Here is a 26,424-nt window from a genome sequence, read left to right on the forward strand (position 1 = left end):
ATAAGATGTGGATGAAAGAAGCGGCAATAATTCCCTCTTACTGGCTTTTATATGATACAGAAGGTGTATGCATGCACAGATGGGATGGATGTCAAAAGGGAGACAGCTAAGACATCACTTCAGGCCAAAAACATGGGGATGAGGATTCAATATTCTGGTCACACTAAGGCTTGAGCACCACAAATGCCTTTTAAAAATCAAAACCAAAACACACATACAAACTGAAGGAGAAAAGCACCAGAGACATGCGATAACAGAGTTGTAAATTCAAAGCAGTAAGGCCAGGCCAGGCCAGCTCCAGTGGTGAAGATGGAATACATCTTATAACCTACCATCTTATAAACCAGTTGGTAAACAATAATGATTTCACCAGGACTCTTGTAACATTAGCAGTAATGATAACTGTTGTGCCATTTGACAGCCTGTTTTAAGGTTCAGTTAGGAAGAAAACACCAAGAGAACAGACCTGGAGGTGACTGAGAATAGACCTGAATAATTATAGCATTAGTTTCTTTAAAACTGTTTTTTTTAAAGTGCCCAGTAAGCTTTTAAATTCCTTGTTAAATTATGTCCATTTTTTGGACCAAAATTCCAATACAAGTGTATAACATTTATGCATCAGTTGGAATCCTACATATCTTTCCAACAACTCTGCAGTCTTCACAGATGCATCAGGCTTGGAAGGGAAAATTTTCATGCCCAACAGAAAAATACACCTCCATTTTCTGAGTAAATGTACCCTTCATTCACTCATGGTTTATAATACATCAACAACGTGTGGGGTGTTTTACAAAGTTAAAATAATCCCTACTCTAGATAACCTAGATCTGAAATAAGATCACATAAAATGATATTTTTAACCCTGGCTTCACAATTTATCACTTCATTTTTTATTAAAACTACTTCAAACAACAGCTTTTGGATAGATCTCTAAATTCATGATTGCCATATCTTCCATCTTTCTACAGGGATACTGAGAAGCTTTAATGAGTTAGTGTTTGTAAGTGGTTTGAAATCCTTAGATAAAAGATGCTGAATTATTATTTGTAATGCCTAGAGGACAGGACATTATTGTGCCCTGTACAAACATACAAATAAGGTAAGTGCAAAGCATTGTTACGTTTTTGGGGTTTGTTTAGTTTTTAAATAGAAGTGGTCAGATTACTTCACACATAGCACATTCTGAGCTAAGGATGTGCTGCCAGTAACACTGCCAAGGATGATTATTATACCATTTACCAAAAAGAACAACATTTGTATAATTATAAAAATCAGATCAGTCTCACATCAATTCCTATAAGAAAAAAAAGAAGAATTTAAGAACAGCCATATTGAGTCAGTCCATCAAGCCCAGTATTCTGTTTTCCAACAGTGGCCAGTGCCAGGTGCCCCAGAGGGAATGAACAGAACAGGTAATCAAGTGATCCATCCCCTGTTGCCCATTCCCAGCTTCAGACAAAGAGGCTAGGGACACCATCCTTGCCAATCCTGGCTAATAGCCATTGATGGACCTATCCTCCATGAACTTATCTAGTTCTTTTTTGAACCTTGTCATAGTCTTGGCCTTTACATCTTCTGGCAAGGAGTTCCACAGATTCACTGTGTGTTGTGTGGAACAAATACTTCTGTTTTAAACCTGCTGCCTATTAATTTCATTTGGTGATCCCTAGTTCTTGTGTTATGAGGAGTAAATAACACTTCCTTATTTACTTTCTAACACCAGTCATGACTTTATAGACCTATAGATACAAGGCCTACACTAATACTGTTTGCACAAAATTTGGGACAAGTGTTAAACCCCTCCACCATCCCTACTCCTTCCTCAAGTTTTTGTATGACACTGTAACCTAGGTTAACCTAAGAGTTTTAAATTGCTTTTAATTTTTCTAACATTTCCTCCAGATGCAGAAATTCTGATAAACAAAAACAGACACCTCAAGAATAAAAATGTTTAAAGTGCTGACATGATTAAATGAAGCATGTCAGAAAACATGATTTGATCATGTAAAGCGAGACTAAGAATTTGGAAAGAAAATTCTGTGAACACAAAGCTCCTGCTGTTACTTTGATGAACAGTTTGTAGGGAATGTCATACAACTTGTCTGAACTGTAGAAGTAACCTCAAGAAAGTTTTTTACTTCTGTTAAGATTTTCCTTCTCCTTTGGCAGTATCATACATCAATTACATGACAAAGCATTGCGGAATAAAAATTACAGTGGATTTCTCATTTATAGTATGTCATTATTTGCATATTAGATACAGCAGTTGAACACACACTTCAGAAAATCATTTTAAGTGTGTTAATACTCCAAGACACAGCATAGAAATAGCACACAAAGGACAATAACAAACAAAACACTATTGTGAAGTAGTTACAGGGAGAACAATATTGATGTCAGTTTGACTGTACAGATTTCACCACGTTTGGAAGACTCTGGACTGCTCTAACTTGTGCCATCTAGTAATGAAAGCTAAAGGCTAGCCAGATGGAGTGGAAAGTTATTAAATGTATACATCATTAATTATTATAAGAAATTATTATTTGTCTTGTGGTAGCATGTAGAGGCTAGAGCCCCACTGTGTTATGCGTTGTACAAACAAAAAAATAAAGAGATGGTTCTTGCCCTGAACATATTACAGTCTAAGAAATGTTATTGCATGTTATGTGCAAACGGGAGTGTTTTCTTCACTTTTTGCCAATATCTTTTATTGAGACAATTCCACGGTCAAGCAGGTCTGGCATATGTTAAATAAATCTTAAAATATTCTTACTGGCCCAGTGAGAGTCATTTTTTAAAAATGGACTGATGAAAAACTTTGTTTTTCCCAATAACAAGATCTAGATTCTGGGATAGTGAATGACTCATTGATCATATACACTATTTCGACTCTCTACTATGATTGCAATGTAGTTGGAAAATAAATATTTCGAAAACCAGGCTTGCCATATAAATGCAGCAGAGAAGTCTAGAGGATTATACTGCTTTTGAAGTCAGGAACAATAGAAAGGAAGTAGTAGTTAGACCTCATTCTGTGTAATTTAGTTTTTATTATTTAAGCTAAACATTATACCATTTTCCCACTTCAAAAAGTTAGCCTAATAAAGAAATTAAATATTATAAACTGAATGGAATGTTGAGACAATACAAGTAATTATCTGGAAAAGTCCTGCATAAGATATGAAACTGCATCATCTACAACAAAATATAAAAATTGCGTGCCATGTTTGTGGAATTTCTCTCTCCACATTCAGTTTATAATAGCAATAATGACCTCAAAGCAGGACATTTCTTAGGGCTTAGTGACTGACAAGCATTACCAGCCTGAGGAACAGTTCAAAGTCAACTCTTCCTAGACAGTCATTAATCCTCTCGGAATTCCCAGCCAGTTTATTGTTATTGCTTGTATTAGTAGATCTAAGGTAAAGCTCATGCGATTATCATCTCTACAAGCCTCCACCACCTTTTAGCACTGTCATTCTTACCACGGTTTCTGACCTGTCAACCTGAGAACAACATCACGCAATACTGCAGGTAGTATATGGCTGACCGCAGTCCAATACTGATGCAAAAGGAAGTTGGAATGCATATTAACATTGGGGCGCCTTAGTGCTTGTTCTAAAGGATTCATCTTGAAATTCAAATTTAGGTAATACACTGTAGGAAAAATAAGGATTAAAATATTTTGAATATTTATTATTCCAAGAGAGCCTGTAGTTAGGTCTTGAATTCAAGTTATCCCAACATCACAATGATTATTCAGATCCTAGAACAAAATAAAATACCCAGACAATGCATTCTCATTACTGGCAGGGAGTGAAAAAGTCTTGAATTCAAGGATCTTCTCTTATTTAGAGATGACTCGACCTTAATAAGCAAGCAAAATCTGGAAAATAATTCAGTATTAATATACATTTTCATGTAAACATGGGTTTGTTTAAACAGAGGAACAGGTAAGACAGCTCTAGTCACCATTACCTTGGGCTTCTTCCAGTAATCCTGAGGTAGATATCATACAGGAATGCCGGGGCCTTATGGCTTACAGCAATCCAGTAATGATATAAAAGATGATTAGAGGTTAGATTTACATTGGGCCGTCTGAAGGCCTGTTCGAGAGGATTCCTCTTGAAAGTGGAAATTACATGGTATTCTGAAGAAGAAAAGTTGTGTAATAGGTTTGATAATAACCATGTAAAATTTAATGGTTTTCAAAGTACATTACAGTACAGTACTTACTCTTAATGTTACTTTAAATACAAAAAACTTTTCTAACATTTCTGCCACCTCCCATCAACTAAAACAAAATTATGAAACTGTTCAACTTGAATTGCTATTGGACTGTCACTCTTTGTCCCAAGAGGTACTTCATAAACCCACAATTCTATTGTTTGTTTTTAATATTGTACTTCACTGTAGCGTCTCTCTTTCTGTCCCTCTTTCTTACTTAAGAAAAAAACACTATTCAATCTTCTGGTTGTAAACAATTTAAATAAAATAGCTTTGTATACTATATATTTAGCAATAATCCTAATCTGTTATAGTACAAATTATTTTAACCTTCCTTTTAATGATATCATTGCCATTTCTAAACATTTGATCTGCATTTCAAAAGACATTTTAACAAATGATTCACTTCTTAAACATTTAAAGAAAAAAACTGTATTAGGGTTTTATTCTGCATTTCTTGCACATCCAACACTCACTGAGGTCAACAGAAACTTCAGCTGTGAAAGAAATGCAGGATTGGGCCCTTAAGTAGGTACATGCATATTTACTTCAGCTTTCTAAATATCTCCCATATTTTTCACATTGTAGTAAGAACACATTTTCTCCAAGAAACCAAAGTAAGTTGTGATTTAACTAAAAACCAGTAGTTCTCCAACCAATTTGCTTGGAAGATTAAATGGTTGAAACCAAGTTGCTTGGAAGATTAAATGGTTGAAATGTTTTTATTTATTTATTTATTTATTTATTTGTGTGTGTGTGTGAGAGAGAATATGAACTGCACCAATTAAGAAAAAACCTCAGTGCAGAGAAAATCTTTAGAACTAATTTAAAACTAGCTACAGGGCAGTCTCTGAAATTAAATATTTATACATTTGGAATAAATATATTCCAAACCTATTAAAACTTCTGATCATAAAGATAAGAGAACATATGCATTAAAATGTTAGAAATCTTACATTTTCATATAAGAAAACAAACATTATATGTCTAATATTAAAATATTGCAGAAACAGATTAGACTAATTCAAAGTATGTTAAGAGCTGAAAATAGGTGGCCAAATTTAAGGATTATTTTTCTGTATTTGATACCTCATGTGACTATCTAAAGGTAAAAAAACAATAACTACATCAATCTGACTACTTAAAAGCAAAAGTTGCCATCATACCTCTCAAGTGTACTGCTCTGTGCAAAATCCATCTCACTTTTGGACTATTGTTCTATTATTTGTTACTTGTATTACTGTAGTGCTTACGAGTCATGGACCAGGACCTCACTGTGGTAGGCACTGTACAAACACAGAACAAGAAGTTCTAGGTGCGTTTAGCAAGACAGCCGCTAAACCCAGCGGTGAATACTTTGCCAACATCATGGGGTCTCTACTGCTCCCTGTGATCAGTGCTTTACTCACTCTACCCACGAACTGCAGGCAGATTAGGTTGTGGGAATTATTAGGAAAACTGTAGTACTTCCACATTTCAGATGAAGGTGGGACTGGGAAGAGCTACTACCAGGAAAATAAACAGTGAATGGAGGGGGAAGAAACATGGAACAGAGGATAAAATTAAAAAGTGATAGAACACATTGCAAAGTTGAGAGGTATGACAGCTGAATTTTGGATTATAAAAATGTTAACATTTTAAAATCTGTGTTCTCAAGTCCTTACAGAGAAGTTATTAAAGTTGATACAAGGGTTTTATAAAAATACACATTATCTAACGGCCACATTTTGGGCCTTTTATTATTCAATAAAAAAATTTCTATTGAAGTTTACAGATAACATGTATAGAAAGAACACAGCATACCAACTTCACCCCAGTGGAAAGGATTGGTGCCACCTGTTGTGCAATTGTACACCATGATGTTTCTTGGTCTGAAAAAAGCAGCACATATAATTAATTAAAAATAAACTAAAATTTGGTACACAATAGCCCAAACCAGAATTATTTATCCAAATCACTCTTGTCCCCTGAATTCTGGAGTTTGGATAAAGGGGAGGACCAATCTAATTACCTTTATTTTATCTCCGTACTTCAAGAATTTTTCTTCCCAACAGCTGTTGTAATAATTCCTCTCTCTCTCATGAAACAAATATTTAAGCTTCAACTCTAATATTTATAATTTAAATTGACAGCTATAAGGATCAGGAAGGAATTTCCCCCTCATCTACAGTATTGCACTACTGACTAAACACATCATCAGATACTGGCCATTGGCTTAATGGGCTAATATGGTGAATCTTAAATTCCATAATAGTGTGGGAAAAGCAAACTATAGACGAGCAGTCAATAGATGGTTAGGTTTATAAAAACATCACACAACCACTTTTGGGGCTAATTAAAAATAACTGCATTGTCACCTGCTATACCTATTAACTCCAGAATACCAAGCTGCAGCCAGTGTTGTGTTGACAACTACATCTACTGGAACAAGATCTGCAACTGCACTGTTGGAGGCTCTTATTGTTCGAAGAATTCCTTTTCCTGCCTTAAATAACAAAAACAGAAGAGACATCAATAAAACATTTCAAGTAATGTGTTTCCTTTCAAAGACAGTTGTATTAAAATGTTTACTTACCGCAATAAAAAGACCACTGGGCCCATTAAAGTTATCAATCCATCCCTATTGCGTAAAGAAACCAAAAGCAATTTCAGTAGAAGTTTACTGAGTTCAACATAGAGTTTGTATTTGACAAACATTTACTGTTACAATTTAAAGGAGACAACATTTTACTTCCTCACTCCTACTTTTGTTTCAAATATAAAAGGTGCTTTCAGTTTGTGTACCTGTGACAGCATTTAATTAACAGCTACAACTCCTCCAGCAGAAGAGCCACACGCAATTTAACTAGCTCCTCAAAATGAGCTGCTGTGTATTCACTTCTTACCAAATAAATGGTGGGATTAAAATAATTTTATAACACAGGTTTACAGTTTGAAGGAAGTTTCCTAACAGCAGCTATGAAGTCAAGACATACTTTGACCTGAGCTACTTCCAGTGACCCAGAGAAGTAGATAAACAATTTTGCTGTCCCTTATTAGATTTCTTGTCATTTTCTAGAGTAGGAGTCTCAATTTTTAATGTCTACATTCAGTATCAAAAGGAAGGACAGTTCTGATTTTGGTGATCTGTAAGAGCCTGAGAAAGATTTTCTCCCGAGTTAGGAAAACAGCCCCAAAACTAGTCACAAGAGGACTAGCCCAGATTGGGAGAAAAGTCAGATAGCATTCAGCTGCTAAAGCAAAAGACGGTTACTCACCTTTGTAATTGTTGTTCTTCGAGATGTGTTGCTCATATCCATTCCAGGTAGGTGTACGCGCCGCGCGTGCACGTCTGCCGGAAACTTTTTACCCTAGCAACTGCAGTGGGCCGGCAGGTCGCCTCCTAGAGTGGCGCCAGTATGGCACCAGATATATACCCCTGCCGGCCCGCCCGCCCCTCAGTTCCTTCTTGCCGGCTACTCCGACAGTGGGAAAGGAGGGCGGGTGTGGAATAGATATGAGCAACACATCTCGAAGAACAACAGTTACAAAGGTGAGTAACCGTCTTTTCTTCTTCGAGTGATTGCTCATATCCATTCCAGGTAGGTGATTCCCAAGCCTTACCAAGGCTGTGGGGTCGGAGTGAGAAGTCGCGGCCTGGAGCACTGCAGAACCAAAGGCCGCATCATCTCTGGACTGCTGGACCAGGGTGTAATGGGAAGCGAATGTATGGACCGATAACCAGGTCGCCGCCCTACAGATCTCTTGTATTGGCACGCGGACGAGGAAAGCCAGCGATGATGCCTGTGCTCTGGTGGAGTGAGCAGTCACACGGCCTGTCGGAACTTGGGCCAGGTCGTAGCAGGTCCTGATGCAGGAGGTAACCCATGAAGATAACCTTTGGGAGGAAATCGGCAGCCCCTTGACCCGGTCCGCTACTGCCACAAATAACTGAGGGGACTTGCGGAAGGGTTTGGTCCTGTCCGCATAAAATGCTAGTGCCCGTCGGACATCTAGCGAGTGGAGCTGCTGCTCCCTGCGGGACGAATGGGGCTTGGGGAAGAAGACTGGGAGGAAAATCTCTTGGTTCACATGGAAAGCTGAGACCACCTTGGGAAGAAAGGCAGGGTGAGGCCTCAGCTGTACCTTGTCTCTATGGAAGACGGTATATGGTGGGTCCACCGTGAGGGCCCTCAGCTCTGACACTCGTCTAGCAGAGGTAATGGCCACAAGGAAGGCGGTCTTCCACGAGAGGTAGAGCAGGGAGCAAGTAGCTAATGGCTCGAATGGAGGGCCCATGAGCCGAGTCAGGACCAGGTTGAGGTCCCATGAAGGGGCCGGAGGGCGAATCTGTGGATAAAGCCGCTCCAGCCCCTTCAGGAATCTCGCCACCATAGGGTGAGAGAAGACAGAACATCCGTCCACTCCAGGATGAAACGCGGAGATGGCGGCTAGGTGGACTTGGAGGGACGACAATGCCAGACCCTGGGTCTTAAGGGACCAGATGTAGTCCAAAAGAGTGGTGACGGGAGTCTCCATAGGGCGAAGAGCTTTCTCTGAACACCAGCAGGAGAAACGCTTCCACTTAGCTGTGTAAGTCGCTCTGGTGGAAGGCTTTCTGCTGCCCATGAGAACCTCGCGAACCGGGGTGGAACATCGCAACTCGGAGTCTGTCAACCACGCAGGAGCCATGCCGTAAGGTGTAGAGACGGAAGGTCCGGGTGACAAAGCCTGCCATGGTCCTGAGTGATCAGGTCCTGATGAAGGGGCAGGGTAACTGGGTTGGCTACTGAGAGGTCCAGCAACATGGGGTACCAGTGCTGTCTGGCCCATGCTGGAGCTATGAGAATCACCCGGGCTCTGTCTCTGCGCACCTTGATGAGAACTCTGTGAATCAGTGGAATGGGAGGGAAAGCATAACACAGGTGGGCTGTCCATGGGATCAGGAATGCATCCGCTAGAGACCCTGGCTCCCGACCCTGGAAGGAGCAGAATGTCCGACACTTCCTGTTCACCCTGGACGCGAAGAGGTCCAGCCGGGGACGACCCCACCTCTGGAAGAGTGAGAGGGTGACGTCCGGACGGAGGAACCACTCGTGCGAATGGAAGGATCTGCTCAGCCGATCCGCTAGGGTGTTCCGCACTCCCGGGAGATAGGAGGCGGAAAGGTGAATCGAATGGGCTATGCAAAACTCTCAGAGACATATCGCCTCGAGACAGAGGGGAGAGGACCTGGTGCCGCCTTGCTTGTTGATGTAAAACATGGTCGTCGTGTTGTTGGTGAACACCGGGACACAACGACCTTGAAGGAGGTGGACAAACGCTTGACAAGCAAGGCGGACCGCTCTCAACTCTCGTACGTTGATATGGAGGTTGATCTCTTGTGGTGTCCACAAGCCTTGAGTTCTCTGGGTGCCGCAGTGAGCCCCCCAGCCCAGATCGGAGGCGTCCGTGGTCAGGGATGCCGAAGGTTGGGGCGGATGGAACGGGAGCCCCGCACAGACTACGGATTGGTCCAGCCACCAGCGAAGAGAGTCCAGCACCCTCTGAGGGACGGTGACGACCGTGTCCAACGATTGTCTGGCCGGCCGATACTGCGCAATGAGCCATGATTGAAGAGGTCTCATGCGGAGTCGGGCATATGCCGTTACAAACGTGCAGGCTGCCATGCGGCCTAGGAGGACCAGACATGTTCGTATTGAGGTCAGCGGGGCCTCTCGCAACCGTAGAATGATATCCGACAACGACTGGAACCTGGGCAAGGGTAACAAGGCCCTGGCCAGGGCAGAGTCTAGAACGGCCCCGATAAACTCTATCCGCTGCGTGGATACATTGATTACGAGGCCCAAGGCCGCAAAGAGGGTGCTGATCCTGGCGACATGGTCGCAGACCTGCAGTTCCGACGTGCCTCGGATCAGCCAGTCGTCCAAGTAGGGGAAGACGTGGATGCGGCAACGTCGAAGGTGTGCGACGACGACTGCCATGCATTTTGTAAACACTCTCGGGGCCGTAGAGAGGCCAAACGGAAGGACCGCAAATTGGTAATGTTGGCGGTCGGCCACAAAGCGGAGGAAACGCCTGTGTTGGGGGGCAATAGAGATATGAAAGTAGGCGTCCTGCATATCGAGGGCGGCGTACCAGTCTCCAGGATCCAGGGATGGGATGATGGTTCCAAGGGATACCATGCGGAACTTCAACATCACGATATACTTGTTGAGTTCCCGCAGGTCAAGGATGGGCCTGAGACCGCCCTTGGATTTGGGGATTAGAAAGTAACGGGAATAAAACCCCTTGCCCTTCTCGTTCTCCGGGACCGCCTCTATGGCTCCCTTGGCAAGGAGTGCGTGCACTTCCTGACGGAGGAATTGCTCGTGAGAGGGGTCCCTGAAGAGGGACGGGGATGGTGGATGGGAGGGTGGGGGCGAAGAAAACTGCAGGTGATAACCGGCCTGCACCGTACGCAAGACCCAACGGTCCGACGTTATTTGGGTCCACGCCGGGAGGAAAAAGGAAAGGCGGTTGGAAAACTGCGGGGAAAGATCTGGAGGGGAAACTGGTACTGCGCCCTCGGGCGCACCTTCAAAATGAAGGCTTAGGCCCTGGAGGGGCCTTGGTGGAGCCTTGGTTCTGCCCCGTTTGCTCACCAGACTGCCTGCGGAGGTTGTTCCTGCCTCAGCGCCTCGAAGGGTCCTGCCGCGGGCGGAACTGAGGGTATGGCCGCCGCTGCTGCTGCTGGTTTTGCTGCCTGAATGGCCTGCGTTGTGTCGCCGGCGTATGCATGCCCAGCGACCTTATTATGACCCTGTTATCTTTAAGATCTTTCAGTCTAGGGTCTGTTTTATCCGAAAACAGGCCCTGGCCTTCGAAGGGGAGGTCCTGGATTGTGTGCTGGAGCTCCGGCAGAAGGCCAGAGACCTGCAGCCAAGAGATCCGGCGCATCATGAGCCCCGAAGCTAGAGTCCGAGCGGCCGAGTCGGCAGCATCAAGGGAGGCCTGTAGCGATGTTCTTGCTACTTTCTTGCCCTCGTCCAGGATGGTGGAAAATTCCTGGCGTGCATCCTGGGGCAAGAGCTCCGCAAACTTCCCTGCCGCTACCCAGGAATTGAAGGAGTAGCGGCTGAGGAGGGCCTCTCGGTTTGATACCCGGAGCTGCAGCGCCCCCGCCGAATAGACCTTGCGGCCCAGGAGGTCCATCCGCCTCGCCTCCTTCGACTTGGGCGCTGGGGCCTCTTGCCCGTGGCGCTCCCTATCGTTCACTGACTGGACCACTAACGAGCAGGGGGTCGGGTGAACATATAAGTATTCATAGCCCTTTGAGGGGGCCATGTACTTTCGCTCCACCCCTCGAGCGGTCGGAGGGATGGAGACCGGTGACTGACAGATGTTAGTGGCATTAGTCTGGATCATTTTTATGAAGAGTAGGGCCACTCTGGTGGGCGCATCAGCTGAAAGGATGCTCACCACCGGGTCCTCAATTTCCGACACCTCCTCTGCCTGCAAGTTCAGGTTCTGTGGCACTCGGCAGAGGAGGTCTTGGTGTGCCCACAAATCCAGTGGGGGGGGGACTGGAGGACGAGGTACCCACCACTGCCTCATCCGGAGACGAGGACGAGGAGACCCCCGGCAACAAAGTGTCCACGGGGGGGTTCCGTGAGGGGCTGCACCTCCGTTTCTGGAGGGAGCTCTGGGTCCTGGTGAGTACCGTCTGTTTCCGGGGAGTGAGGGGGTTTAGACACCGTCGCCTCCGGTGGTCTGCGCTCCGCCACAGGGCGGGGGGTAATGTGTTGCGGACCCTGGGCCTGAGAGTATGCCCATGGGGTCCAAAACCCCCACTGTGGAGGCCCTCGTTCTTGTGGTGGAGGGTCTTGGAACAAGGCCGCGTGCCTGTCCTGTGCCATGGCATAGGCACTGTCAGTGTGGGAGGAGACTGACGGCTCCCTAGAAGGCCAGGGGGGCATTGAGCTAGGTTGGTATGCAGCTCTATGCGCTTTGACTGACGCTCCCCTCGGTGCCGAGGCTCGGTGCCACGACCCACATCGGTACCGGGATCGGGACCAAGAACGGCGTGATGATCTGTGCCGAGAACCCGACCGGGATCGGGAGCGATGTCGGTGCCGGGAGCGGGACCGCGACCTTCTGAGAACACGGTGCCGGGACGGCAGCGGAGACCGGGACCTACCACCAGCGCGGTGCCAGGAGGTCGACCGGGTTCAGGACCTGCCACCGGTTCGGTGCCGGGAGGTCGACCGTGGGGCCGAACGCCGAGGTGAACGGCTCCTGGAGTCTCGGTGCCGGAGGTGAGATGAGCCCGACCGGGACCGTGCGGATGGTGATCGGTGCCGCGAGTACGATCGGTACCGTCTGGGCGACCGGTGCCGGGACTCCGAGCGGCGCCCCGAGCGTGAGTGTTCACGCCTCCGGGGTGATCGGTGCCGGGACTCGGGAGACAGTGCTTGAAGCATCGGCTTGCCCCTGGAAGTTATGCGTCCCGGGGGTGCAGGCTGAGGCTGAGATGGCTCCGTCAGTGCAATTAAGTCCCGAGCCGAGGCGAAAGTCTCCGGCGTCGACGGGACCCTTAGCTCGACCCCTGATCTTATGGGGGAGCTAGTTGGGGCTGGACTCGACGGACCTTCCAGGCCCGGAGTTGACAGCAGTCCTGCAGGCGGTGCCGCGGCTAAGGTAGGTGCTGGGTGGTCCACTCGGGCCTGCCTTGATGGTGTCGCAGATGCCGAGGGACGTAGATCTGCTCCCGGTGCTGGAGATGGTTGGTGCCGGGGAGTCTTGCCGGTGCCGGTGCAGTCCGGTGCCGAAGTAGAACTGGCTGCCTGCCCCGCCGGTGCCGGAGACAGAGCCGCTTCCATAAGGAGAGCATGGAGTCTTTGGTCTCTCTCCTTTTTAGTGCGAGGCTTAAAAGCCTTGCAAATGCGGCACTTGTCGCTAATGTGCGATTCCCCTAGGCGCTTAAGGCACGCGTCGTGGGGATCGCTCGTGGGCATCGGCTTCTTGCACGCCGAGCACTGCTTGAAACCCGGCGCGCCAGGCATGGGACCGGTGCCGGGTGCCGGGGAGGGCAACAGCCCAACCGCAGGCAACATTCGATAACTATTTACAAGATTCTAACTAACTATTTCTATACTAAAAGACTATCTACTACTTAACTAAGAATTATTTACAAGTCAAGCGACAAACAGGAGAGCTAGGGACGTGGAGGTCAGCAAGCCGCACTCCACAGTTCCAGCAACCGACACGGCGGTAAGAAGGAACTGAGGAGCGGGCGGGCCGGCAGGGGTATATATCTGGTGCCATACTGGCGCCACTCTAGGGGGCGACCTGCCGGCCCACTGGAGTTGCTAGGGTAAAAAGTTTCCGGCAGACGTGCACGCGCGGCGCATACACCTACCTGGAATGGATATGAGCAGTCACTCGAAGAAGAACATCTAAAACACTCCCTTTCCTATGGCTGTCATGTAGGGTGGTTACAAACAGGGGGCGCTCCAGGGCATTTCTGTGCTCTGTTAATCCCTAGTTTCTCTTGCAAGTTGAAGGGGAGAAGGGTCCGTAAAGGCATCTCCAGGATCAGGAAGCACAAATGTGGCAAAGAAAAATAAAAGATCAAGGCTTTAGTTTTGCATGTGTTTTAGTCACTTAGAAGTCATGGGAACTAACTAATGAGAGAAACTTCCGTTCTTTATAGATACGCAGAAACTCACTGAAGACAAAACTACTTTCCAAAAGGCTACACTATTTAGTCTCCTTATCAGAAAAAGTTTTGGATGAACAGTTAAGTGTGTATATAGTGAAAAATATCGCTTTAGGAAAGCATCATATTCACTCCAGTAGTTCCAACTAAATATACCCTTCCTGCATTTTAACAAATATTTCTTAATTCACTTGATAGGCCCATACAATCCAGAGATCAGAGTAATTTATCCTTTAAATCTATGGGTTTCTTATACAAAAACCTACACACAGAAAGCTGTCAACCAAATGAGGCAGATTTGTAACTCAGTTTGCTATCCACAAGTGACTAAGTTTCAACTTGGATTTCTATAAACTTCTGAACTAGATCCCTAGCAATACAGGCTATCAAGGATGCATGCATAGGTTACAGGTCAAGAAACATGGATTGTAGAACATTCAGAGGGAGGCTCAAAAAAAAGACTTACAGGGAAAGGCTCCTTCCAGCTGGCACCAACAATTGATGGCCGTATAATGGCTATGTTTAATTTTGCACCTTCCTGCTGCACAACATATTCTGCTAAGGCTTTTGTATAAGTGTAAGTATTAGGTCTGTCTCCTATCAGTTTTGGAGTAATGTCATTCACTAGACCATCATCCATCCACCTAAAGAATCAAAAAAGACAACAATTTAATTTACTGTACAATTCACTTAAAAGGAGTACATAAGTCTGAAAGAAAGCAGAGAAATTAAAAACAAACTTATCAAGAAAAAATGCTTATGACTGCCTCATTTATTTCAAAGCAACAATCATGAGAAATTGAAGCTGTAAAGTTCCACAGAAGCAAGGTAGACAAAGAATGGCATAAACACAGTAAAGCAAGGAATTTTGCTGTAGTGTTTTATTGGTAAGTTTTACAAGTTGCTTTAGGAAAAGCTTTGGAAGTAATTTAATACTGCCACTTCAAAGCTCTGTAACAGCCCTAGTGTCCAATATCAGATCATCAATGAATTTAAAAACCCAATAGCCTCATTTTCAGAGATGCGAGCACCATTTTGCACAAAAACTAACAAGCATAGCACCTCTGAAAAATCAGTTCTCAGATAAATCAGCACTTTTGACGCTGGTATGCAAGCACATATATGTAGGTTGTACAATAGTGATGTTCTGCAGATAATTTACACCAAGCTCAGTTTTGCAATCTGTACAACTCCCTCAGATTTCACTTATGAGAAACAGTTTCCTTTATTTAGAAGCCAAAGCCTGATCTCATTAGAAGCAAAAAATAACAGTTGAACACTAACAGCATTTAGCCCTTAATGCTCACTCTGTTTAATCAACAGCTCTCTCAGACTGGAGGTGAGTAAAGTGTGGAAGAACTGTACTGAAAGAAGAATTTGATGTCAATTTCAGGAGACTAAGGGCTGGTCTACATTAGAACTCTTGCACCAATAAAGGCTAAATTGATTTAAAACCCACTATACTTAAAAAGAGATTTAAAAAAACAAATCACTTATCCCAAAGCAACATGGGTACAAGTATAATTTAAACTTGTAAGTATATCTAAAAATAAGGGCTTGCACTGGCGTAGCTTATTTAATTATTCAGGTTAAAGTTTTCTTACATAGACCAACCCCATTATGTTTAGAAACATTGCAATGTGCTCTAGAAATTAAAGTTTATTTTATGAATTGAGTTAAAAATCTGAAGGGTTATTTTTGAAGGAAGAAGAATTTACAGGAATTATTAAATGGCAATATAAAAAGAAGAAAATGGATATAAACTGATCTCTGATCAATACAAGATTTCTCAAAAGCAACAGATCACTGCACAAGAAAACCCACAACTGAATGCACTGTGCACCACCACATTTCCAGAAGTTCAATTGCAACACAAAAATTGATAGGACAAAATAAAATAATATCCAGTAAAATCCCAGAACTGCTTGCAAACTTGGTTTAAAATAAAAGCAAAACATACTTTTTAATACATATCAATTCACAATTCATTCTCCCCCATTTTTCTGTAGTGAATTAATTCATACCATATTTTTTTTAAAAAAGTGAGGGGACAGAGTGCATATTTGATACACAATTAGTGGACTTGGTCCATTAGTTATGGCTAATGACGAGACTGTCATCTTCAAGATTTTATATTGCCACTTTTCTGCCTACCCCCTTCTGATTTAATGTTTACATTTTCTACTACATGCCAGCTATATATGTTAAGTTAATTTTCTTGGCTCTTCCAAGATGTTAAACAGTTTTTCCAAATAACACAGTGAGCAAGGTGAAAAACCCTCCTATAGGCATAGGCTCAAACTGAGAGAAGTCATGTTAGTTGGTGTGTAATGAAGGTTTGTCTGAGCATAGAAGCATTACCAGTTTAAATTAAATCAATTTTAAAAAAATTTAAAAAGTCACGCCTTTAGTTAAACCGGTGCAACCGTGTGCGTATAGACCACACCTGAAAGCTTCCTTACACCTACTTAGATTACCTTACAAGGGAGCCTAAAATGGTGTAAGTTACATACTAAACATCTAGAAGGTGAAAACTGAAATAGACTTACTTCTTACACTTTGTCCAGACTTGCTGAATATATTGGTATTTATTAAAAACGAGTTTTAAACACCTTTAAAAATCAGCTAGTATTGGTAAAATCAGGGGAGACCATAACCAGCTATCATGTTTTTAAAAGGTATTAAAAGCTGTTTATACTAGGTTTTTCATAAATTTTGAGCCAGAGAAGGGACCACTGTATAAAAAAAGGCCACAGAACAATTTAAACAGCACTTAAAACACTGAACGCTATTTTTAGACTAGGAAAAAAGATGTTTAAGGCCTTTTCTGTACACGCTCCTCTTGCTTTACTATTCTCTTCTGGCTCCTTAGTATTAGTTACAATTTATGTTCCCTTACATTTAGTGAATCAAATCCAGATATGATGTGCAAGGGTGTATGTAATTCACACTTTGGTAGGTAGGCCTGGATCTACAGAGGGTTAAAAAATGAAGGAATCCAAAGGGAACCTAATTTGGTGCATTTTAAATGTTTTTCAAGGTGCGGGGCAGAAAGTTACAGTAAACTACAACTTAGTTTAGCCCATAAAGATCTCTTCCCATGCTTTTATATGCAGCGCTCTTCAGTGATCTCTGCAAAGACAAGAGCTGGAAAGGTAGCAATCCCGCCACATTTGGGCCCAAATTCTGCCTTGTCATGTACACATGCAAACCCCTAATATATTTAATGAGAGCTGTACGTGCACTGGGGGAATCTCATCCTTATTTTCCAACCCTTTACTTCATCTGAATGCTTCCTCTGTTTTTTAAACTTAATCTAGTCTTGAAGATTCTTGCCCTGTAACAGCATACTGCACAAATGGGATACCACCCTTCCTTCAGGGGAGGGATCTGGAGAGAAAACCACAAGTAACATTTCTAAGGGAAATTATAGTAGCACAGGCTTAGTAACAAGCAGCTCACAGCCCATCCCCTGCTTACAGATCTTTTGGATGCATGTTTCTCTGCACCATGTCACAGAACAATGGCTGCCAATGTTTTTTGGTCCATTTTCAGTCCATCTTATTTGTTTAGCACCTATTTAGGGCTTTTTTTTGTTTTTTAAATAGAACCAACTTTTATACCTTTTCCTGCGTTTTGTGGCCCCACTTCTGTTTCCCACTCTCTAGTAGGCCACACAGTTTGAACCAGGACTGTCGCAGTGAGGTTGTTATGTTCTTGTAGAGTCACTGAGTGCTGCAGGTTCCTGGTTGCTGCCTTCACTTTCAGCCCAATTTACATGAACTACTCCTGTACCCACATTAGTGCCTGCTGTACATTCAAGCAGCCTTCAAAAAGCTACTCACTCCTTGACCCACATCCACTAGAGCACATTTGCAGTATGCACGCATAGGAGAGCATGTTGCACTGCCAGTCAAACAACCCCATATCCTTTTCCCTTTTTCAACACCCCCAGTGCTTTTCTCCACATCTCCAAGTTTGTCCTTCAGCTGAATTCTGCAGGCAACTGTCCAGGTTTTCAGAGTGTTTATATGCAGTAGCAGACCAGCAGAAATTACACTGTGTCCTCCTCTACCACAATACTCAAGTAACAGTAAAGGAACTGGTTTCTACCTCTGCATTTCTGAAAAACACGATTTTCAACCAATATATAACTCCCATAACTAGTTATAGATTTATAAGTGTGCTGTTAACTAAGTATCTTGTTCTGGGTGCCAAAAAAAGAAAGGGATCTATTATTCTCCAACGTACCCATCTATAGTTCCAGTTGATGCATGTGCTATAAAGCCGAAATGATAATCTAATCCATTTGATGTGAGTATTCCAGATATTTTCCAGAAGAGTCACACATCAAAAAAGGCCAGAGATTGTGTGACACTTCTGCTGGCTTAGTATCATCAAGTTGTTAGGTTCCAACCAAACTAGGGGTTGTGGCAGCTGGTAGAATTTAACATACACTGCAGTGAAGCATGGAACTATTTTTTTTTTGTGGTGGTATGTTCCTAAATTTATCTTGAAAAATAACGGATTCTCCTTCCTTTCAAGCCACACAATGCTTAGACTTCTTATGCTTTGAATAAGCAATTTCTACTGTATTTCACACAAAACGTGTTCATATTTACATAGTCCCAACATCTAACACATCAAGAGGTTGCTGAGTTACTTCCACATTTCAATAGCTATCACAAGTAGAGGTACTTATCTCTAAGCTTCTGAGTACCAGCCTCAGGAACATGGGAGTAACTCCCCTTTATACAGAATGACACATGACATCAGGATTACCTAACACTAACATTAAAAATGAAGGAAGTTATTTATTAGAAAAAATACCAAATGCACACAGTATTCATTTTGACATGCATTTGTACACAGGGTGAAAGGATTTAAAATTATAGTGATTTAAGTCACCAATTTTAATTATGGTTTAAATCAGTAAGTAGGAAACCTTGATTTAAATTGATTTTAATCTTGTTTTGCATTTGAATTTAGTTATTTACCCTAAAAGAATGTTTAGTCTCCTGGCTGGTAATCATTAAAATGAAATTTGCAATTAACTATAGCCTTTATAAAAATTGTTACTTTTTGATTACCAGGATACCTTATATTTAACTTCATATTTTAAGCAATTATATAGTTTAATATACATTTAGTCTGTCTTAATTTTTACTTTATTTTATCATGTTAAGAAATGCATCATTCATCATTTTCTATTTATTCAATTTTTTAAAATAACTCCTGACTTGTGTCAAACTCCAATTGGATAGAAAGTAAAATTCAGTTAAAATGTACAAATAACATTTTAAAATTACATATTTATTAAACAACATCAAATGCACCGGGTACCTAAGAACAAAGTTTATTAAAATATGTTTTGCATTTAAAATAATTATTAAAAAAAGAAAAGATGATCTGTAGTTAGTGAATTGAATTGATTCTTGAGGTGACTAGAAACACTTCAGCATTAGGAGATCTCATCCTTTCACACCTCTGTTTTATGCACAGACTAAGAGAAAAAAGCTTTCCTACTTTTTTGATTCCCAATCACTCTGTTTCTTAATTTTGAATCAATTGGTCATGAAACTGAAGTAGTTGCATAAACTGAAATGAAGAATATTCTCTCTGCCCTTGCAGAAGAGAATACTACTGTAAAAAACAGGTTTAGCATTTCAACTAACTGTAATTTCAGGTGCCGACTATCACCAGTTCAGCAGTATGACTTTCTTTACAAGGTCAGTCGCAAACATTGTACTGCTTAATTTTTCCTTTTTGATTTGTGCTTTTAAAAATATTACAACAAAATGGCAGCAATAATTTCAAATTAAAAATTAAATGTTTATTTTTAATACCATTTTTTCCACCATGCTTGTACAGCATCTCATCTGAGCATTTCAAAGCATTCTACAAAAGGCCAAGCATCATAATACCTACCTCACCGATGTAGTATCATGACTAGTTTACAGCTGGGGAAACTGAGGCATTGAAAGGCTTACATACATCGTCATGGTCACACAAAGCAGCAGCAGAACCAGAAATACATTTAATCTCTCTCAATATCCCTCCCATATTCTGATGCTGCCTTGTTTTCACTTTAGATGCATATATTTATTCATGAAACCTAGGCACTAGCTTTGAAATATCTAGACTTCTGGAAACAGGTTCAAATTCTGTGAAATTCAGTTCAGGCCTTAATTCTTTAAGATAGATAATGGAGTATCATTAGAATGTGTTCTATAGAGGACTTTTTCATGGTTACTTAACACTGAGGTCTTACCTATTCTACCTAGGCACTGAAGACCCGTGTTTGGGTCTTAAGAAAGATTTATACAACGTCTTGACAACTGTTGTTAATACTAATTATGCAGCCATTTCTGATGCCACAACATATGTTGCTTTACACAAGGCCCTTATCAGTTATTTAAAAAAAGTATTTCCCTACTCGACCAGCTTTTAGTTTTGCCAAGTTTTTCACACATTAAATTAGTTACATGCTAGATTCCTACCAGCCCAACACCTTCTTCCCTGAATAGGCAGTTACAAAACTTAAAAAAGTAATTCTACACTTCCACGTAGAAGCTCCCAAATAGTCAACTTCTATAAACTGATGTGAGGATTAAGCTCATTTCAAGACTCTGATTTTACAGAGGAAGTTAGTGCAAAGAGAGTATAGTGATCATTTAGATATATTTGGTTTTTTCTAGTTGGTAAAGCTAAATTTCTAACTTCATAACTCAATTATCCATATCCTGTCTATCCTTATGTTATTGGGTTAATACATAGTACTTTTATCTGTAGCTTCAGATTAGCCCAATAATGCATGCAATCAACTTACTTCAAAAAGGATTCACAATCTTTCATTACCCAGGCTTTCAGTTACTTGGACAAAATCCAGCAAAGCTGCAATGGAAAGCAGTGTCTTATTTCTGCATTTAAGTGCATGCTTGTCTGAACTCTGATCCAATGGCCTTTCAATCAAGTGCTAAACAGACTATCCAACCCCTAACTTTGTCTATGAAGTATTCACAGCACAGTTAATCCATGCCTTCAGATTCATAAAATAAAAATTTGAGAATTTCTACAAGTGTTTCTTGTTGCTCCAAAATAAGAAAAATGGCAAATGCATTCTTATGAAAAAAAAGTTTTCCTATACTACATTTATTATTTCTATTACTTCTGCCATAACAGACAGCCTTTTTGAAAGGCTCATATTCTACCCACCATCATCCGCCACTTTACGTTTAAGAGATCAAGTTGAGATCCAATTAATTAGAATCTAATAAAAAAAATAAATTTGGACAGTTACCTTAAAGAGAAAAATTACCACAAAAATTGATAGGGGAGTCAAGGGCAGTTACAATACTTGAAATTACTTTGAGGAAAGATAACAACTTGAAATCTTTTTGGATCTACATTTATTGTAGAAGTAAACAGTGAAAATGTTCAAGAAAAACAACTCATCTTCAATATTTGTTACAGTAATCCGAGGTTACATACTGCAAAAATTACACCTTTGTGAAATTTATTACACTGATGTCCCCTTAACTACTATCCATGGGTATTCTTTATTCTCTTTACTAGAATCAGATTCTCTTTTCTTCCCTACTGAAATCCAGGCTACTAAACCTTACATTTTATTCCAACTCACTCAAGCTTTTTGTCTATCCTCTGCAGCAGCTTCAGAAAATTAACCCACTAGAACCTAGGTCTAGTTACAGTTGGCTAAATGAAATCTTTTGTGCACCTTACAGATGGGCAGCTAGTTTCGGCTTGTTTACTGCTTTTCCCACTTGATGCTAGAACTCAAACTTTACTGTATTTGCCACAACTATACCACACATCTGAACCAGAGGGAGTTTACCCTTCATATAGTTTTGTTTTATTCATTGAAGTTTGTTGGGCAGAAAGTATGCTGTATTTTCACAATTGGAAGGGGGCTCTGTCTGCTCTCGAGATATCCCCTCAGAGTAGTCAGAAAAACAGCACGGGATTAATGAAGAACAAGTTTAGTTTTGGCTATTTTTGACATCAAGAGGTTCTAATACAAAGAGCAAGAGGTTATCCTTCCTTTGCAGTCTCCATCTCAGTCCCTGTTGCAGTCACACTTGCCCATCACTACAACCATTCACGGTCAGGCAGACTGCAAAAAAAGTTTGCCTCTACACACTATTTTTATTGTAATGCAGTGTTCTGAATCCAGGTTCAATTCTTGAGTCCAAATTTGATTTTTTTTAAAACTACTCTTATTTCAAATACAACCCCCTCCCCCAATGATCTTCAATTTCTTTCAACGAGATGATGAATTGTGAATTGGAAACTGAAGTTTAAAACCATGCAACTTTAGAATACTTTAGGAAAACAAAGATTTGTTTGGTTTGAACTTTAAGTTTTGCTATATTTTATGTTTACATGCTACAGCATAGACATTTAACTTTATATTGAATTGCTAAATAATAGACACTATCTTTTTATTAGGATTGCTTGATGGGGTTTTATAGGGTTGCTAGTGCTTTAGATGGTTTTAACTTTTGGCATCTAATTGTATGTTTAGTTTGATATATTCAATATTTATCATTTGGCTTTGAGGAGGTAGTATTCTGTATGGAAAAACAGACATTTATCTCAATTCTTGAGTAAGTGATCTAAAATAAGTCACGACCTTCCTATACCTTAGTTTCCTTATCTGTAAAATGGAGATAATTGCCTCACCCATGTTATAGTTTTTTTATATTATGCTTTTCAAAGCCTTTTATCAATGTGTAATAGTACTCGAGAAGAGAACAGCAAGTGGGTGTGGATTAGTCAGGAAAAAACCATAAAGATTCAAAACATACTCCAAAGAACCTATCAGTTTCTTGGGGTCAACAGGGGGTGGATATATGATTTCTTCAATGTGCTTTCGATTGCAATAAGCATATGCTGTTGAAACATGCATGAACACCTCCAAATTCTTCATTCGCTGGGCCAAGATGATGAGCTGTTGTGTGGCAATCACATTTAACTGAACAGCATCTCTGTTAAAGAAAATAGACAAATGAAGATGAGTAAGAGTAATCATGTCAGAGAATCATAAATTGAGATGAAAAGTCTCATGTGGTCATCTATTCACATCCCTCTACCAACGCAGACATAACATTTTCCCACATCTTGTCCAGTTGATTTTCAGGTGTCCCTAGAAATGGCTTGCACCACTTTCCTTGCAAGACTGTTCCAGTCTCAGAACCCATAATATGGAAGTTTTTAAGTACTCAGACTAGTTTTCACTAATTTCATGCCACTGTTTTTAGTTCCATCTTTGTGTACCATCTAAAAAAATTCCTCTGCTTATATGGCATACACTCTAGTCAAGTTATGAAACTTCTTTATTTTCCTAAAATAAAATTCTTCTCAACTAAAAACAAGGGAGTGAAAAATGTTTACATGCAATCTATAATGCTAAGCTCTCTTGTTTTCTTCACCTCTGACCCTCACACAAGGTGTCTAACCCGGTATCAATAGATATTCATATATAAACCTGCAGAGCCATCCACATCAGGCAGTTAACACATCAAGCTAGGCAAGATCTGCCCTGGTCAATACTTCAGTGGGAGGTCTCCAAAGACTTCATGTTGGCAAGTCAATAGGTGAAACTCTCCCTTCTGAGTCAGTGCTCAGGTAATAACCAGATATGCGGGGGAGGGTTGGGGGAAGGATGGGCATTATGTTAGTCATGGGGTCTTGTATAGAGGAAGGCAACCAAAGATACCACGGTATTGATTGCTTCTAATTAAAATTTCCATGGCACTTTCCGAAAGGCTAGGGATGAATGCAAATTTAATTTAGCTAGTATCTGGGCTGTGACTTTCTGGACACACAAATTTCACCTATAAAATTTCACATAAGTAAGGTATTCTTTCCATTTCTATTATATTACTATGGGCTGTTGCCTTCCTCCCCTGACTGGCATTTCAGTAATACTGGTGGACTATTTATAAGGTTGTCAAAATTTTGCTGGGATAAAGTGTTATATTAATATTGAATATAAGTTTGAGGGTTTTTTGGTTTTTTTTGCTTTAACATAAGTAGAGTTACATAGAGATCACAGTTTTTCAGTAATCTCATATCAATTTTTCAAACAATCCCCACTCCATTGCAGCAAAAGCACAATCATTTTACAAAATAATAATAAATAATAATAGGAGATATAGCTATCTCCTAGAACTGGAAGGGACCTTGAAAGGTCATCGAGTCCACTCCCCTGCCTTCACTAGCAGGACCAAGTTAAATGTTATCTAAACAAGTGTTAGATTTTTTCATAACCTATTTTGGCTTCAATCTTCAGCGCTTTCAAAAGACCAAAAGAATTGACCCATGAAAAATTCCCTGCATTTCTAACTTAGGAAATGGAAAAAGTTCTGAAACAAAGTCCAAACATGTTCTGTGCTTGCTTTTTAGTTCAGAAGATGAATATTTTGAGTTTGAGTCAACTCTCTGGGTGCAGGAGAGAGATGAGGCAGAGACTCAACAGCAGCGAATTAAGTTCTGACCAAGGGCTTCCTAGGGGGACTTGTCAGCGAAGACTGCCCAAGAGAAATATCAGTTCAGCACACTTCCAGTAGCCCTTCCCAGCCAGCTCCGTCCACTTGTGTTCTGCTTCAGGAGATTCCAGATCTGCCAGCAGAGTGGAAATTACAGGAGGCTTGAGGCATCATGTCCCCAATCCAGAAGGATTTTTCACCACTAAAGGCCTCTGTAAACCTAGCTCTTTAGCTAAATTCTTATGCTAGTGACACAAGGGAACCGCCTAATTAAAAGAATTTGTGAGAAGTATAAAAAGGGGGTTTGCTCATTTTCATCATGTAGCAGTCCCAGAGGGCCATGATCAGTATTTGCAGGGACTCAGAAACGAGGGGTTCCTAACCCTGCCTTTCACTCTAATATGGCCAAGTTTCTTTCCCTCCTCCTTCCTGAAGAGAGATTTTTCATATAGCAATAAATGTCAAAAATGTACTGTAACATTTCAATATTAAAAAAATTTCTACTAAAAATGGATATACCAAAGCTTACTTTATCTCTTTTGCTTTTGTTAGTCCTTTTCTCCTACAAAAGTCTTTTCTTTAAGCTTTCAGTAGTTTTCCCCTCAATCTCTTTAGAAATCTTCCTAGTAGTTTTCACCTCACTCTTCTCCTTTTTATTTCTTATTTCTCCCCACACTTCCTCTAATGTGTATTGCTATCCCTCTGCCATTACTTTCTCCTTCCACCTCATCACATATCTTCTCTTCCCCTGCCCCCACCCTTAGCATATATTTGATTCTCTGACCCCACTGTCAGATGAAGCAGCAAGAGCTAGAATTTTATCCCCATACCCTCAGAACGAGAACATTTTTGTTCTCAGTACACCCTTACCTTCCAAAAAGGCTGACCATGAAATTACATATACCTGTGCACTCTTTCCATGAGTGGTTCATGAAATGGGTGGTGGTTCAGCTCAACTGCTGAGCCAGATGAATCTTGCTCTAGCCCATCCACATCCATTTATTATCCACCAGCTAGACATATATCAGGAGCCATCACAGCAGGAGCTCACAAGACACATGAAGGTGCCAAGACCAGTACAAGCAGCAACATAACTTAACTTTCTGTACACCTTGTGCCTGTACCAAGCCTGGGGCCTGGCACAATCTTCATATTGGTCTTTCCTCAATGATGGACCTTTATACTTATCCTTTAAATCCTAAGGGTTAAAAGCTTCTTGGGGAGTTTCTTTATACAGAGGAAAAAAATTAAATTGACTCTATATGCAGTGAAATTCAGGAAGAACCAAGGGTTTTTGTTTGTTTATAAGATTTTGCAGATAAATGTTATTTTCAAGCTGGTGTTCTCTTGAGGAATACACTAATATAATTAAATTACATTAGTTTTTTTTTTATATATATATCAAGCTTTATACTCACCTCAGTGTTTCATTGAATCTGACTGTAGCAGCACAATGGAATACAATATTAATGCAGTCTATGAGCTTTTCTTTGTCCTGCTCACTAAGGTCCAGTTCAGACTGCGTAAGTTCACTAGGAACTGCTATTATTTTCTCTTTAAATTCAGGCTGTTCATCTCTTAACCTGTCAAAGAGCTGTCAAAAGAAAATCAGGACTAAAAATAAAAATTCACACAAAGATTTCAGAAATGAGCTTTTTTTTTTTTTTTTTTTTAAATGTAGCAGGAAAGGGGGCAATTAACTAAAAATATTTTCTGCCTATAACATGGAGTTTTATTTCCCTCAAACATAATGGATACTAAAAATATGATTGTAAAATTTCATATCACATATCAGTACAAGTTGGGATGGGCAAGTTATTCAACTGGCAAAGCAGTCAGTGAATTTTGCAGGTCATTCCAAGTTAATGATAAAGCTGAACATGCATGACGCTTTTATTTTTTTTCAACTTTATTTATTGGAACTACTTTTCCTGTCCTTAAAGCTAAACTCCTTAAGCTCCCACAAGTCCAAATGCTCAGGGCTCCAACAGAGCCACAGAAAGCATT

The 26,424-nt window shown here is 41.2% G+C and overlaps 1 protein-coding gene across 4 annotated transcripts in view; it reads right to left on the minus strand.

Moving 5' to 3' along the window:
* Positions 1–26,424, minus strand: part of LOC115650399 (fatty acyl-CoA reductase 1) — a 60,077-nt gene that overhangs the window by 25,387 nt on the left and 8,266 nt on the right. For 2 of the 4 annotated variants that reach the window (XM_030560320.1, XM_030560323.1), the window contains exons 2-8: positions 25,836–26,011; positions 22,735–22,914; positions 14,373–14,550; positions 6,803–6,847; positions 6,594–6,712; positions 6,031–6,098; positions 3,979–4,150 (exon numbers count right to left, since the gene is read on the minus strand). In XM_030560320.1, coding sequence (XP_030416180.1) covers positions 3,979–4,150; positions 6,031–6,098; positions 6,594–6,712; positions 6,803–6,847; positions 14,373–14,550; positions 22,735–22,914; positions 25,836–26,011 — 938 coding nt within the window. Of the gene's footprint in view, positions 1–3,485; positions 3,658–3,978; positions 4,151–6,030; positions 6,099–6,584; positions 6,713–6,802; positions 6,848–14,372; positions 14,551–22,734; positions 22,915–25,835; positions 26,012–26,424 lie in introns of all 4 variants that reach the window. The other 2 variants (XM_030560322.1, XM_030560321.1) reach the window with 2 other exon arrangements.

The sequence above is a fragment of the Gopherus evgoodei genome, chromosome 4 (assembly GCF_007399415.2).
Source record: "Gopherus evgoodei ecotype Sinaloan lineage chromosome 4, rGopEvg1_v1.p, whole genome shotgun sequence".
Lineage (NCBI taxonomy): Eukaryota > Metazoa > Chordata > Testudines > Testudinidae > Gopherus > Gopherus evgoodei.